General features: G+C 43.8%; 1 protein-coding gene across 6 annotated transcripts in view; it reads right to left on the bottom strand.

The window, feature by feature from the left end:
* EVI5L (ecotropic viral integration site 5 like) overlaps positions 1 to 15,228 on the bottom strand; it is a 52,064-nt gene that overhangs the window by 6,850 nt on the left and 29,986 nt on the right. Inside the window, exons 10-20 of one of the 6 annotated variants that reach the window (XM_083595089.1) lie at positions 14,834 to 14,894; positions 14,177 to 14,230; positions 13,130 to 13,162; positions 5,078 to 5,218; positions 4,046 to 4,174; positions 3,339 to 3,479; positions 2,844 to 3,002; positions 2,332 to 2,478; positions 1,595 to 1,690; positions 974 to 1,069; positions 656 to 766 (exon numbers count right to left, since the gene is read on the bottom strand). In XM_083595089.1, coding sequence (XP_083451215.1) covers positions 656 to 766; positions 974 to 1,069; positions 1,595 to 1,690; positions 2,332 to 2,478; positions 2,844 to 3,002; positions 3,339 to 3,479; positions 4,046 to 4,174; positions 5,078 to 5,218; positions 13,130 to 13,162; positions 14,177 to 14,230; positions 14,834 to 14,894 — 1,168 coding nt within the window. The remainder of the gene's footprint in view (positions 1 to 655; positions 767 to 973; positions 1,070 to 1,594; positions 1,691 to 2,331; positions 2,479 to 2,843; positions 3,003 to 3,338; positions 3,480 to 4,045; positions 4,175 to 5,077; positions 5,219 to 13,129; positions 13,163 to 14,176; positions 14,231 to 14,833; positions 14,895 to 15,228) is intronic. The other 5 variants (XM_083595092.1, XM_083595090.1, XM_083595093.1 and 2 more) reach the window with 5 other exon arrangements.

Raw genomic sequence — 15,228 nt, 5'->3', positions numbered from 1 at the left:
CAGAGTACAACTCCCACTGTCTCTGCCCCTTTGGCCATGATGGTTGGGGCTGACAAGAGTGGGGAGCCCCAATGTATCCAGAGGGACGCAGGCTCCCCGCGACTGCACTGGGACAGCCATGATGGACTTGGCACTCTGCCTAATGGGACCATTAGATTACATTAACTCTGATGCAGAGAAAGAACCCATGGTGGAGAGGACGCCTCACGCAGAACATGCAGAAAAAGCTCCTGAAAACAGTGGCGATCCTGTGCTCAGGGAATAAGTTGAAATGGAAGCCGCGCCCCAGATCAGAGGGTTATCAAACAACATATACAGTCTCCACCCTGGTTGGAACAGAAGAGCACATTTGTCTGTGTTACACGAACATCCCCTCCCAGGGTTGGCAAGGAATCTGGGCTGTGAAAATGAATAACTCTTGAGAGGGAAAACTTTTCCGCAGGTGTGCGAGAGGCAGAGATGGCTAGCTTTACAGCAAGAAAAAGGGGTTGTTGTTTTTTACATCACATAGGCGTGGGGGGTAACTTACTCTGCACCTTCCATCATTACCCTAGTTCTCGCCCACTGAAATCTCCTTCCTATGCCCTGGTGAGAGTCTTTGGAGCTCCTTTGCAGTGAGTTCCAACTGGTAGCCAACCACCTGGTTGACTCGCACCTTAAAAGCTGACTTCTGATCTCTATCAGCTCCTGAGGAAATCAGCAGTTTTGTAAGCCCCAGTCGCTTATGTCTGTTCTCCAGCTGGAGGCCCTGCACAGAAATAGGCAGCTGGGGAGAAGGAATGGGGACACAGACGGAGGCATATTTGTATTCTTCGATTGCAAACAATAAATATTAAATCTTCAAAAAGAAAAACAGGCAGCCGCGACTTGATGCAGGGTGCTAACGGAGGCCAGCAGAGAAGACACCAGAAGTCACACAACCCCAACCCCGTGGTGGATTCCTCCTCCCTTTCTCCTACTAGTTTGGGCTCACCTCTGCCTTGAGCTCATCAATCTGATCCTTGAGTTCACGGATGTACTGGGAGGAGTCGGAGTTGTTGAGCTGGCCCTGAATCATCCCTTCTTCCCTCTGTGTGGAAGAAAGAAGAGATGGGAATTTACAAGGGTCGGATGCTTGGCAGAGAAGGAAGTGGAGAGAAAGCACATTTGCTGTTTCCTCCTCCCCTTTGTATGCATTATTTCACAGACTGCACAAATGAGCAAGCACTTTGTCTACATTATACAAATTTGACACAGTCCGTGTGGCTGATTGTTTACGTTTTGAAAAAGGGAATTGGAGAAACAAGACAGTCTGTATTTCCTGTACAGAATTCCTTATGTAAACAAAAGTTGAATGCTTGATCTTCAGGTCTCTTAAAAAGAAACAAAAAACTTGTAAGCTGTGTAAGCAGAACTAAATAAGGGGACCAACACTGGCTACCCCTGGTTTAAACAATGACAAATAAAACATGTTTTTAGCCCCCAGACCTCTCAGCTAGCTGCAGACACAAAAGGAACAACAGTTCATACAATAAGAAACAAATACTCCTGGGGGGAAAATGCTGCTTTAGGTACAAGGCAGGTTCATTGCTCCTTATCCTCCTTGCTCCCTAACCTGGATCTCCAGCTCAGCAATCCGCTGCCGCATCTCTGCCACTGCAGCCATGCTGTCGGCTTCTCGCAGGCGCACAGCCATCACCTCTTCTTTGCTCTGAAACAGAAAATGCAAGCCAGTGGCAGCAGCCCAGTGGAGTGCAAGCAACGAGGTCAGCCAATGGGGGCGGTGGGCAGCACATTGGGGGTTGGGGGGAGGACCGCCTGCAGTTTCTTTTGGCAGCTGAAGATCTCACGAGACCCACAATGAGTCACTAAGCTACCTGGAATTCCCAGGAATACACACACGACACTGACTAAAATCCAGGACAGCGGCTAAAATCAAAGATGTCAGACATGCAGGAGCCCAGTCTCCTCTTCAGAATAAACAGACAAAATCTGGGCTCTCCATGGATGTGTTTGCATGTTATGGTAAATAGTCAATTGTTTTTCATGAATACACAAATGGGCACCCGCTTCCTTCCCTCCCTAGCATGAAGCCACAAAGCACAATCTCTGGTTTAATGTTATATTGAAATGGGAATGGATGAAACAAACCACAACTGGTAAGCCAATGCAGGGCACCAGTGCCAAGGAACTGCTTTGGAGGGTGGGGTGTATTCTGTAAATTTGCATGATTTCTGCTCTGAGTTCCTTGACTTCAGAGCAGCAGTGCAGCAAGATTCCTTCCTTGTCATGCATGAAAGGCTTAAGAGAAAGCAGCCTATGTCAACTGCATGGCATTAGACCAGATCTCACCTTGCACTCGGATTCAGCATGCTTGCGCTTGGTCTCACTCAGCTGGGTCTGCAGCCCCTTGTTCTGGGCCGTAAGGTACTGGACCTTTTCATGCAGCCCAGCACACTCCTGCTCCATCCGGTTTAAATGGTTGCTGTGGATCTGATCCTGGAATAAAGGCAAGACGATACTTGGACCCTTCCAAGACCAGACACTATTATGACAAATAGGTTGGTGTGCACCATATTCTTACATGGCACACTCTGAGCGTACTCAATAAGTGCCTATAATACAGTACAAAACCCTATACTTTCACTGACTAGAGTGTCATTGTTTGCATGTTAAAAAACCCCCAAACCAAACCAGGTCTTCAGTTAAGGAAATATGCTCACATTGCAAGTGGAAAGATCTCAAGTCAATTTCTAGCCATAAGAATAGATGGGGAGAAATTTATGTTTTTCAAGGAGTTTGTGCGGAATTGCCATAACTGCAACTCAACAACAACAACAACAACAACAACAAAAGATTGTCACCTGGGTTTCAAGTTCCACCACCCTCTGACGCAGTTCACGGACTTCAGCTTGGGCCTGCGTCTCACGCAGACGGAGGCTCATCAATTCGTCTTGGAGGTCATTCATTGTGTTCTTGCGAGGAGAGTCCTTCCATCGCCCGCCTGTCCGGCTCAGGTGGGCCTAGAGTGAGGGAGACAGAAGGATAACCTTCACGTCTTAATATAGGCATATGATGCTCATTGGTCTCAATACTCCCATGTGCTCTACTTTAAGACCATGCTATTTCCTTATATGCTGTGATTGCTTATATATCTAACTTACCTTTTTTTTAAAAAAACCCTTGCTTGGTATGAGTATCAGATATACTGCTATGTAATTTACAGGTCGAGGCCTTGCAGTCTTCCATAAAAAAGGGGGTTACCATATGTCACCGAAACAGCAGCATGTAGGAATTCAGCAACAGGGACAAGGAAGCAGGGCACAGCTTTGGTGGGCCACCATTCCAGTGGATCATACCTGCCAATTGTCGTTGAGCTCCTTCACCTGCTGCTGCAGTTCCCGAAAGGATTTCATAGCCTCAGACTCCCGCACTTTCATAGCCTTCAGCTCTTCCTGAAGGCGGGCCACATTGTTTTCATCCGGAAGCAAGCTATTCTTCTGCCGAGGGAAGAGGGTTTGTGATATTGTTGAAGCATTTCAACCCACTCTTTGGTGCCCAAAAGTCCAAAATTCTGAAGAGTGCAATCAGGAAAACCAGACCTCTTTAAATATCACGCATGCTACCTAGAGTCCCAGGATGAATATACCCAATAAGTTCTGATGAGTTTTGTGAGGATGAATCTCACCCAAAATTGCTCTTTCCCTGCTATCTCTCCTGTGACGACAATTTCTCCTGAATGCATCTTGATCATGATAAAATCCGTATTTAAACTGCCCTTGAAAAGTGTGGTTTTCAACAGTTTTTCTGCAGAAACTACTGATGCAACCTCAAGGTGTATATTCAGAAAGGAAGACTAATCATAGAAGAGCAAACAAGAAAAGGTAATCTCTTGACTTTTCCTTGCTGAGACTGATAAGTGTAAATTCACCCCCCATAATACAATCTTCATCAACATGAGCATTGCAGAGAGGTCTGCATCAAGCTTTTGGGAGCTCAGGCCCTACTAGCCTAGGTTGCTTTCTAAAACATGCATGTTTCATGCTAGTCCTTTTAGCCAATGTACCTTCTCCATGTCCAGCACTTTGTCCTGCATCTCTTTAAGTGCACTCAGGGTCTCAGACTCCCGCAAACGTGACTGTTCCAGCTCTGTTTCAAGGTGACTCACAAACTCCTCAGAGTAGCGGGGATTTCCCTGCAAACAGGATGAGAAACGTTGATAAAACCAGAGTGGCTGGGACAACCCAGTTGGATGGGCGATGTACAAGTAATACAGTATTATTATTATTACTACTGCTACTAGTTCCTAGATGTTGCAACCGTCCATAAGCCTTCAGGTAACAAATGCCATCTTCAATGTTTTCTACAGTTTTTACTGCAGTGGTTGAGTGTGTTTACCAAAATGCACTTGTAGGGGGCAAAAAAGTAGGCAGGGAGATGTTTAACATTCTGCCACTGACCCTCCCCTCATGTCAAATTTGGCCCATGAGGCAGCTCCTGAAAAGAGATCTGGCCTGTGGAGCCAAAAAGATTCCCTCCCTCTGCACTAGGAAGACAAATGTATATTTACTCAGTGCACATTCATGTGTTCATTAATGTTCTTAGTGACCAAAATATGGCAAAACTAATTTTTAAAAACCCATGAATTTGAGTGCATTGAATTCTCTGTGCTATTAGGAAGAGAGAAAGAGAGAAGAGAGAGAGAGAGAGAAGAAATAGGGGCTACTCTGTACTTCTTGGGCCAGGAAAACCACCAACACCAAACCAGTTCACCGCACTTTTCGCTCTATAAGGTGCACCAGACCACAAGACGCACCTAGTTTTTGGAGAAGGAAAACAAGAAAAAAAATATTCTGAATCTCAGAAGCCAGAACAGCAAGAGGGATCGCTGCACAGTGAAAGCAGCAATCCCTCTTGCTGTTCTGGCTTCTGGGATAGCTGCGCAGCCTGCATTCGCTCCATAAGACACACACACACTTCCCCTTACTTTTTAGGAGGGAAAAAGTGAGTCTTATAGAGCAAAGAATACGGTACTTGTACCTCTTTAATTTCACCCCCTCCCCGTGCCCCGGACTGTTTCATTTATGATGCCCATCACCTGCTGTTCCTGCAATTGCCGAATAGTGCTTTGAGCCTTCTGCAAATTCTCGGTTGCTGAACTGCACTGTTGCTTAACCACTGCCAGTTCTCGCTTGATGATGTAGTTCTCTTCAGCCTCCTGTGCGCGGGTAACTTGGCCCTGAAAAACGAGACGAGAAGCTATTATCTCAAGAGAAACACACCCACGTGTCATTTCTCTGTGGGATTCCAATTGAGGATGTGCACTCTCCTCCACTGCATCACTATGAGAGGCAATTCCATGTCCCAGGAGTCCCTTAGTACTGGGGAAAGTATTATCACCCTCAGCCCTCAGCTAAAGTGTGCAAGGTGATCTTGAGATGATGTTTGAAATCAAGCAGGTATCCAAATGAGGAAATGTTGTAACAATGGGTGTCTGGGTACATGTGTGATCTGGTCATGAGAAAGAGATAAAGTTTCTAAATACCCCAAATGACAGGGCCCGAAAACAGTTGGCCGTGGAACTGAATCATGGAAGCTACCCTCGACTTAATCTTAAAAGGCACCCAGGACCTGGTGCAAGATGTAAGTGTTGATGAGCCAACTGGGAACTGTGACCAGTGTTATCAAATTCAACGTAGATGTAAGTGGGACATTGCCAGCAAAGTCCAACAGTTACATTTGACTTCAAAAAAGGAAAATTCTCAAAAATGAGAAAACTGCCGTTCAGCTTCCTTTTTACCAGTCAAAAGGGTCAAATCTCTCAAAGATGCTTGCAAGTTCTTCAAAACTATGACAGAAGCCCATTTAGAATGTATAGGAAGGCATTACAGGCAAGAAGTCTTCCTTCAGAAAATGAAAGTCCTGCCCAAATGTGAAGAGCAAAAAGCATGAACTTTGATAAAATAAAATAAAAAATAAAATAAAATAAAATAAAATAATTTATTATTTATACTCCGCCCATCTGGCTGGGTTTCCCCAGCCACTCTGGGTGGCTCCCAATAGAATAATAATAATAATAATAATAATAATAATAATAATAATAATAAAGTGATAAAACATCAAACATTAAAAACTTCCCTAAACAGGGAAATGCAAAGAAATGGAAGCAGACAACAAGGGATGCAAAAAAAGAAAAGTTTGCAAAGCACATCACTAAAAACATTAAGACCAACAAAAAAACTGAATACATAAAAAGCAGGAAACTGGGAGGCAGTTGGATCTTTAAATGATGGGGGAAATCAAAGGAGTGATAAAAGAAGAAAGTGAGATTGCGGAGGAGCTGAATAAATTCCTTGCATCTGTCTTCACTGCAGAAAATGCAGGGCAGATCCCTGTGCCTGAACTGAAGCAAACTGGTGAGAAGAGGTGAAGTTCTAGGCATCACTGACAAATTAAAACCAAACAAATCACCAAGTCCCATTGGTAACCACCCGAGAGTTCTTGAAGAATCCTTTGAACAAAAAAATATATGGCTTGTCCCCAAGATCAGTCTTGTATGGAAAAGTATAAATTGGCCACTCTAACACCATTTTTTTAAAAAGGAGCCCAGGATGGATCTGAGAAATTAATGGCTAGTTGAGCTCTCCACCTTTGACAGGTCATTTTGGCAGGTCAGCAACGCAGCTACTCCCAGCGGCACTGATCAGCACAGACAGCAAGCTTTGCTTGCCAAGGAACGATCAGGAGAGCACTTTAAAGCTCCTCATCTTTACCGCCCCACACCTGACATCACATATAGGGCAAGTGGGTGTGGTTTAGTGGAAAATAGCCTTCTTGGCAGAATTAGGACTGTTGCTGTTGTTCTTTAGGCTGCAGTTTTCATGTCTCACTAACCTTTGAGAGTCCTTTGACAGTATCAATAAACATTTGGATAGGTGTGACCCAGTCAACTGTACGTACTTAGTCTGACAAAAAGCATTTGATAAAAGTCCCTCACTGAAGACTCCTGAGCTTAGCAGTCATGGGGTAAGAAGAGAGGTCATTTTATGGATCAGTTATCTGGTTAAAGAACAGGAATCAGAGAGTTGGGGAAAATGGACAGTTCTCACAAAGGAAGGATGTAAGAAGTGGAGTCCTACAAGGATCAGTATTGAGACTTGCTCTGGTAGATGGCCCAGTGAAAATGCAGACTTTGTGTGCGGCAAATGTGAAAAAGGCAAATTCCATGTTAAGGAGCAGGGACATTCATAATGCCCTTATACAAATCTGTGATGCGACCGCACTTAGACACCACATCTCAAAGAAGTTATTTGGTAGAACTGAAAAAAGTTCAAAAACGGACAACCAACATGATGATGAGACTGGAACAACTCCCTTGGGGGAAAGGTTACAATTTTGGGGGCTTTTTAGTTTTGAAAATATGGCAAGTTAGGTGTGACATGACAAAAGTTATATAAAATTATGCACACAGAGTAGCTAGAGATACGTCTCTGCCTGCCACATAGAATACCAAAACCCAACACCATCTAATGAAGCTGAATGTCAAAAGATTCTAGAGAGACAAAAGGAAGTATTTTTCTCACAGTACATAGTTTGCAACCACAACATATCGTAATGGCCTTCAATTCAGATGGTTTTGAAAGGTTTAGACATATTTGTGAAGGATAAAGTTATTAACAGCTACTAGCTATGGTGGCTGGATTGCTTCTAGTATTGCATGCAGCACTTTTCCGAATGCCAGCTGCCAAGAATGCTGCTGTGTGAATGCTCTGTTTGTGGCCTTCTCATAGGCATTTGGTTGGCCACTGTCAGAACAGGATGCTGGACTAGATGGGTCTTTGGTCTCATCCAGCAGGGTGGTTCTTAAGAGGTTTTTTTTTTTAAAAAAAGGGGTAAGCAGAGTAGCATTAATTACCATACCAGCTTCCCAAAGCATTGCTCCAGCGCTAGCCATACAGAAAAAGGATTGTGCATGTAGGCTTTGCTCCCATTTTTATTTCACTTGGTTGACCAAGGAGTGCACCAGTCTTTTAATGCTACATGTGATTCAGTCCATATGACATCACAAGGTATATGAAGGGGGGCTGCTACTTTGAAAACAATCCTATGTAAAACCCTTTGCATGTGTGCAAAGCTAAGCTATCGCTTTACTGAAAAGGCTAAGCTAGAATCCATCTCTCTGACACAAAGTGCTTTGAATGGAAGACTTTGATACATATGGTGCTTTAAAAGGGCAATGCCCTGAAGGCATCTAGCCCAGAAATGCTATCATGCTTCTCATTCCAGTTGTGCAACACTGCCCCCCAAAAGACTTCCAGCTCCCCCAAATCTACACAAGGCCCATTTAATACAACCCCCAGATCTACATGCTCTGAAAGGGCCTGTTATGTTACAGAAAGAAGGTTCTGTACTCTTAGATTCTGCTTGGGAGGCACAGCCTGCAGCAAGGGTTGGGGAGGGCCAAAGAATTTCACGGTTTTCTAGGCGCAACTGTAAGAGATGTGTGCCTTATTAGTTAAAAATTGTAATTCCTAGAAACTGTAATATTTATAAGCCTTATGTCAGCGTAAGATGTGAAAACATAATGTTCCAGGAATTTGTCTTTACACAGAGCCTGTGCCATCAGCCATATTGTGTATACAAGGAACAGATGTCCAGTCATCGAAAGCAATTCGCAAATTCAGAGAATACCTGTGGGCAGAGGCAGGAAACCAATTAGGGGAAACCACAAAGCTCACCTTCTGCCCTTGAGAGGTATCTGTGACTTGCCCATGGACTAGGGGGGAAATGGGCTTCATAGACTGAGGGAATGTGAGCCTCCTTCCTCTTTCCAAGCCTACTACTGTCAGCCTCAACACCACACCAGCTTTTCTTCTCTGAATAATACCATCTGCATTCATCATGGTTCCTCCCCACCCCAAGTCTTTTCCGGCTGGCAAAGATCTTAAGTAGGTCCTCCATCAGACTTAATTAAGAACCACTTGGTGAGTGTCTGGGACCCATTAGAAGCACTACAATGTCTGTCTCTAATTGGAAGCACTGTGTGCTTTTGCAAAATAGTTACCCTTAGCTGTACATCAATGTGTGTGCGGATGAAACAAATACACAGTAAGAAAAACACAATGAGATAGCTGCCCTCAGAAGCTAGAAGCTCAGGTGTGGTGACCCAGGAGGTCATTTTCTTTTTTTAAAAAAATATAATTTTTATTAACCGGCCAATCAAATCAAATCAAATCAAATCACATCACATAAATTCCGAATTACAAAGCCAAATTTGAAATTTTGTTGAGGGGACCCATATTTCAAGATCCGAAGGGGGATTCTGATCATCTTCTTGCTACTGCGTTAATGTCCAAATCAGTCCAAACAAAGTTCATAATTCTATCCAGTCTTATCTTGCTGTTTCCACATCTCATCTTGTTCGTATATTTTTTCTTTTTTCTTTATGATCTCTTCTGATAATCTCCTTAAGCCGATAAACACCAATAATAATCCTGTGTGAATTTTTCCGTTCGTCCAATCCTCAAATCGAGATGGTTTCCATATATCATCGCATTCATAGATAACATCGCTCTTCCCATCATTAATCACAGAACTGTCGTTCTTAAGTCCCTCTGAGGAGTTTCACCCACAATATAAAAACAGCTCTATTTCTCTATTTCTCCTCCCAGACTTAAGTCCTCCAACAGAACTTCCCAATATGGCGACGGTATTTTTAACTGCGTCATTCCAAAGCCCTTATACATTCCACGCTCTTCTTAAAACATGCTTTGGTTAGAAAGTTTATCTCCACACAGACGTAAATCCACAGCTTAAGTCCTTCAAACGACATTTCTGACTTGTGAGGGGGGGTGGATTCTTGTTTAATCACATAGAGGAAAGAAAGGAAAGTTTTTTTCCCTTCCCCCATCCAGTCCCTTTGCCATACCGAGTCTTGGTGTATCTTCATCTGATTGATTCTTGTTCCTCCGACTCATCTTGTTTATCAGAAATCTCTTCTGTTAGCAGTCTTTACTCCCCCTCCTTCCTTGAAATATGTGCATTCGCTTCATCCTAATCATTTCTTTTGAAGTTCTTGCAGCTAGAGGCGCGGATCAGAGGCAGCGTCCAGGAGCGCCGAAATCCACAGGAGGGCATTCTGCCTAGTGCCCCCATCCCCACAAATTCGGGGGTGGTATAGGGCACAGCAGGCAAGGGCAGCCCCCCCCCAATCCTGGGGTGGGGGTGGGGAGGCTATTTACTCCCATCACAGCCTTCAAATTACCTCGTGTGGGTCGGAGAGATGTTATTGTCAGCCATCTTCTGATGCGCCCCTAGTGGCCCCTCCCAGGAGGTCATTTTCTGTGGCAGTTGTGGAATTCCCTCCCCGACAATGGTGTGTCTGGCAACTTCACTGTAGTTGTTGGTGAATACAGAAGATGTGCCTCTTTCCCCTGGCCTTTGACACTCAAGAGATATTTTGGGACCCACACAATTTCTGTGACTGTAAATTGTGGTATTGAAACAGGCAGACGTGGGGGGGGGAGAAGGTTAGCTTTGAGAGGTCTTTTAGAAAAGATCTCCCCACCCCCCTTTTAGTGCCATTTTGTTGTTGTTGTTGTTGTTGAACAGTTGGCTCTGTCCTACTTTATTTCATGATTAATTTCTGCAATGAGAGAGGGGTGGAGATGTCTATAGACATCTAAGTCTGGGCCAGAAGCAATAATATGGGAAGATATATGAAAAGACTGACAGACAAATTAAGAACTTATTGAGCTAAATTGCAGGTACACATGTAAGGAAGCTGGGGTCTGATGAAGTCATAGACAGGGCAGTCCTTTTTGTGCTTTCTTGCACTAACAGGACGAGAAGCAGTATCCACAGTTGTGTGGGGATTTGTGTTTTACATATCATGCCAATACCTCCCAACTTCAAGCAGTGCTGCCAGTACTAAAATCTAACAGAGCTGTAAAAGATTCTGATTCCCATGAAAAACAGAGTTCAAGCCTAATCCTGTTTTTTGACCCTAAGCAAAACTTTATTCATTGGCATGTAGCATTAAGTAACTGAACAGGATTAGTTTAGAATAAGGGTTAAATAGGCTGTCCAAGGATCATTCAGCGTTAACATTGAACAGCTGAATACTTCCTATTTGTACAGCACAAGAAAGGACCCATGACAGCAATAAGAGCACTGATGAAGAAAAACAGTAAGTATTCTTATTGGGAAAGATTGGTGTTCTTAGAAAATAGGAGGTCCTTCCCTTTGATCGGAGCTCTTCCCCATGCGTGGAAATCTGAGTGTGGCATTCTCACAGGACAAGCGCAGTATTTGTCAGTATTGGTGTTGGTTATGCCACTTCCACAATCAGATGCCAGACCTTGTTTGCAACTTATGAGTTTGCCCAGTATTTGGGGCATATACTAAGCTTCCCATATATGTATCTCAGTGCAAGGAAAGAAGTGTTGTACCCAAGGGAGGGTTTGTATGAGTTGCCTCTCTGCCTGCAGGCATCTGAGGCAATAATACAAGAGGAGTCCTGTAGTATAAGAAAGTCAAGATGATGTTAACTCATCCACATAATCTAACTTACAATTCTAAACAGAGTGGTACACAACTCTTACATAATTAGCAAAAGTATTTTGTTCAAAAGTAGCCCAACGTTAAACACTAAAGGTAAAGGTAAAGGGACCCCTGACCATTAGGTCTAGTCGTGGCCGACTTTGGGGTTGCGGCACTCATCTCACTTTATTGGCCGAGGGAGCCAGCGTACAGCTTCCAGGTCATGTGGCCAGCATGACTAAGCCGCTTCTGGTGAACCAGAGCATCACATGGAAATGCCATTTACCTTCCCGCCGGAGCGGTACCTATTTATCTACTTGCACTTTGACGTGCTTTCGAACTGCTAGGTTGGCAGGAGCTGGGACCGAGCAATGGGAGCTCACCCCGTCGCGGGGATTCGAACCGCCAACCTTCTGATCGGCAAGTCCTAGGCTCTGTGGTTTAGCCCACAGCGCCACCCATGTCCACGTTAAACACTAGTTGGAACTAATTTGCTATAACCGCTTTGCCAACAAGGTGCACTCCAGATGTTTTGGTCTATTATGGCCATCAACTCTAGCTATACTGGCTGGGGCTAATGGAAATTTAATCCAAAATATCTGGAGGTGTTGGTGAAGACTGTGATTAAGAACCTCGTTTTTCAGAATCCTGAAGGTTTTATTCCCATGCATTTCCACACAAAACTCAGAAGCAGATGTTTAGCTAAGAGCAGTTTTAATGATTTTAGCCCCTTCTCCTCCTTGCAGCTATAGTTTACATATTGGTGTCTTGGAAGAAAATTCATCCACATATTAAAAAGATAACCATGGAGAAACTTCCAATATCCACATCTACAGCTCATTCAGAAAGCTTCCAACGGAACCCCCTGCAGCTTTAATAAACCCTTATTTCTTCTAGGAGTTTGTAGAATAAAGGATGATGGGCATTCACACTGAAGACATGTAATTTTCTATGGAAGCAGTATCTCCATAAAAAAAGTAGTCTGCACGCTGTTTCCCATATAGACATGATATCTATGTAAGAAATTAGATATCAAGGATACCGCATTAAATGTTTTTCTGTGCAGTGATTTTCACACAAGAGAGGTGTTGTAGTGTCATGGTTCTTCCTCTGACACTTTCCTCACCCACACACAACAAGTAGACGAGGGCTACATTTTTTAAGTCTCTACAGCACTGTATCCTAAAACCAGGTAAGTCAGCCAGAGCATTGTTAATTTTGTTTCTGCTAAAATAATAATAATAATAGATCTGCTAAGACCCAGAAACTTTCAGCCAGTTTAAGTCAGCATCGTTCTAGCTAAAAGCCAATCAGCAAACAGTGATGTAGAAAGCTACGGCTTCAGAGCTCACATCCTTAGCTGCATAAAACAGGAAGGATTGTAGCATCATTAATATCACATGATCTAATGGATGCAACTTGAGAGTCCCCCTTTAAAGAATGTTACGGGTGATTCAAGAACCAATACAGAATTGTTAGTCTGAACTCTTCTGGGTGGAAGTGCCAAGTAAACCCAAACACAAAGATAAGGCTGCGAATGGTTTTTCTGCCCTGGAATGAAATGTTACACCAAGAGGAGAATTAGAAATAAAAAAAGGTTGTACCATACCTGGATCAATCTATCTGCCAAAGCAGCACTCTCCTACAGACTCAGAAGAGGGAGATCCAGACAAGGAAGGAAAGATGAAGGAAAGAAAAAGATACAAAAGCAAGGTCACACACGCACTCTATAGCTAGAAGCACAGAAGAAAAAAGATAAAGAACCCAACAGAGCCCAAGTAGAGAACTTCCATTCCAGAACAGTGTCCAATCTGCAGCGCGACACTTCCCTTTATGGAGAAAGCAAGGCACATTTTATGCATGTGCTTTGTGCCTGTCCACAGGGGAAGGCATACAGATATGGATTCCCTCAAGAAAATCTTGTCTTGCATTAACTTCGCTTCAATCCTGCAAATGCTGCAGCGGCCTGTCATTTCATTGCCCATTAGGTCGATGGAAGATATCTTATTTTAGGAGTCAAACTTGTGTGTTGCCCAGTCTCCAATTAGCCAGACTCCCTGGAGTTGCTGGCTCTGGGCAAGTCTCCAAGATCTCTGTTAACAGTACATCAAAACGGGGCCAAATAACTTCTATATTTTTCATGTAAAACTTTAATATTTAGCACAAAATAAGGTCATCTGAGGTATATGGCACAGCAGAGCTGAAAAACAATGAAAGGTTCAATTGCCGCACAGTTAAGTCCCAATAGCAGGCTTGGAGTGTCCAGAATATAATAAAAGTTGCTTCTGTTTTAAGTTATCATCCAAGCTGAAGTTTTTTGGGCTAATCATGTGTCTGCAGCTCCTGCAGTTTACTTTTTCCATCTTAAAGAGTGCAGGCAGCAGATCACCAAGGTTTTGCCGCTTCTTCATTACCAGCAAAGGTTGTGAGAGAGCTGAGTAACACTGCTTCGGACATATATTACTCCCTACCCTCCTGAAATAAAAACACCCCCAGCAGTCTCTGTGAAGGTACGCAGCAGAGACTAATGGCTAGCACCCTGAATAGTGTCCACAGTCAACCGGGACAGTCGGTTGTGTAAGGCCTCATTTTTGGTGGCCAAACTAGTCTGGAAGCGGAGGAAGTGAATTTTCATGCGGCCGGGTACTCTCCTCACCTTCTCCAGGGTCTCAATTCGCTGTTTCAGAAGACGGTTCTCAGAACGGAGCCTCTGCAAGCGAGATCAAAGTCAACATGCATTCTAATCTGTAAGAATCAGCTTTTGTTAAGCGATGGCCAGCATGCAGAAATTATGCTGAAAACCTGAACACCGAGCTAGAGCCATCTGCACAACCAGCTGATTGAATAACCAGGAAGCAAGCATTACACCAGAGAGAGTGAGAGAGAGACAGATCTTAAAGTTCAGTATAAAAGGAATGCTTTTAAAAGAACTAAGGTACACTGAATGACACAAAAGGAGGCAAGGTATGTGAGCACTTGAACTTTTGCCTGAAGTGCAAGAGTTTCTATAACAGCAGAGGACACAGTAGAAAGAATGCAAGCCCTGCAGCAGACAGAAGGACCAATATACCAAGGGTACAAGGCACTGCTATGAAACAGCAAAACCATCTATGTGATCTGACCATTGGACAACACTGCACACCCTTAGGATAACAGTGTCTTGAGGCCTTGCACTGGAAGAACAAAGAGTAAGTTGACTTGCTTTTTTGGGAAAGGAAGCATGGGGAACGCCCAAGTTTTTGTTCTATATGTTGCCATATGTGCAAGACAACTGCAGGAATGTACAGGGGAGGGAGGTAAGGAGGCAGCTTACCTTGATTTCAATCTGCTCTTCCATCTCTCTGTTTTTGATTGCAGTGTATTCCTTCTCTAGTCTGCAACACAGGCAAAATACAGTTCACCCTGATTCTCCCTACAGAACGCCAGCACTCTGGAGATGCTCTGAGACAAGCCTGATATGATAGCAGCACATCTGTGCATTTAACACTTGATCTGCCCCCATCACATTGAAAGAAGTCTATCTGGGTTAGAATTTAAGGAACATGGGTAATAGGCTTCCCCATGCCTGCCAGTTAATGAACTGGCACTGCCTGCCTTGGTTTATTTTCTCCAAGCTAGGCTCATTTCTGGTACAAAAGTCTGGGCAATGAACTGTAGGAAGGTGAGCAGCCTGTGAGGTTAAGCTGCCTTCACCAGGATGCCTTTTTC

The sequence above is a fragment of the Podarcis filfolensis genome, assembly GCF_964270895.1.
Source record: "Podarcis filfolensis genome assembly, chromosome: 2".
Taxonomy (NCBI): Eukaryota; Metazoa; Chordata; class Lepidosauria; order Squamata; family Lacertidae; genus Podarcis; species Podarcis filfolensis.
The sequence above is the reverse complement of the archived record's forward strand: the minus strand, read 5'-3'. Positions and strand labels throughout refer to the sequence as shown.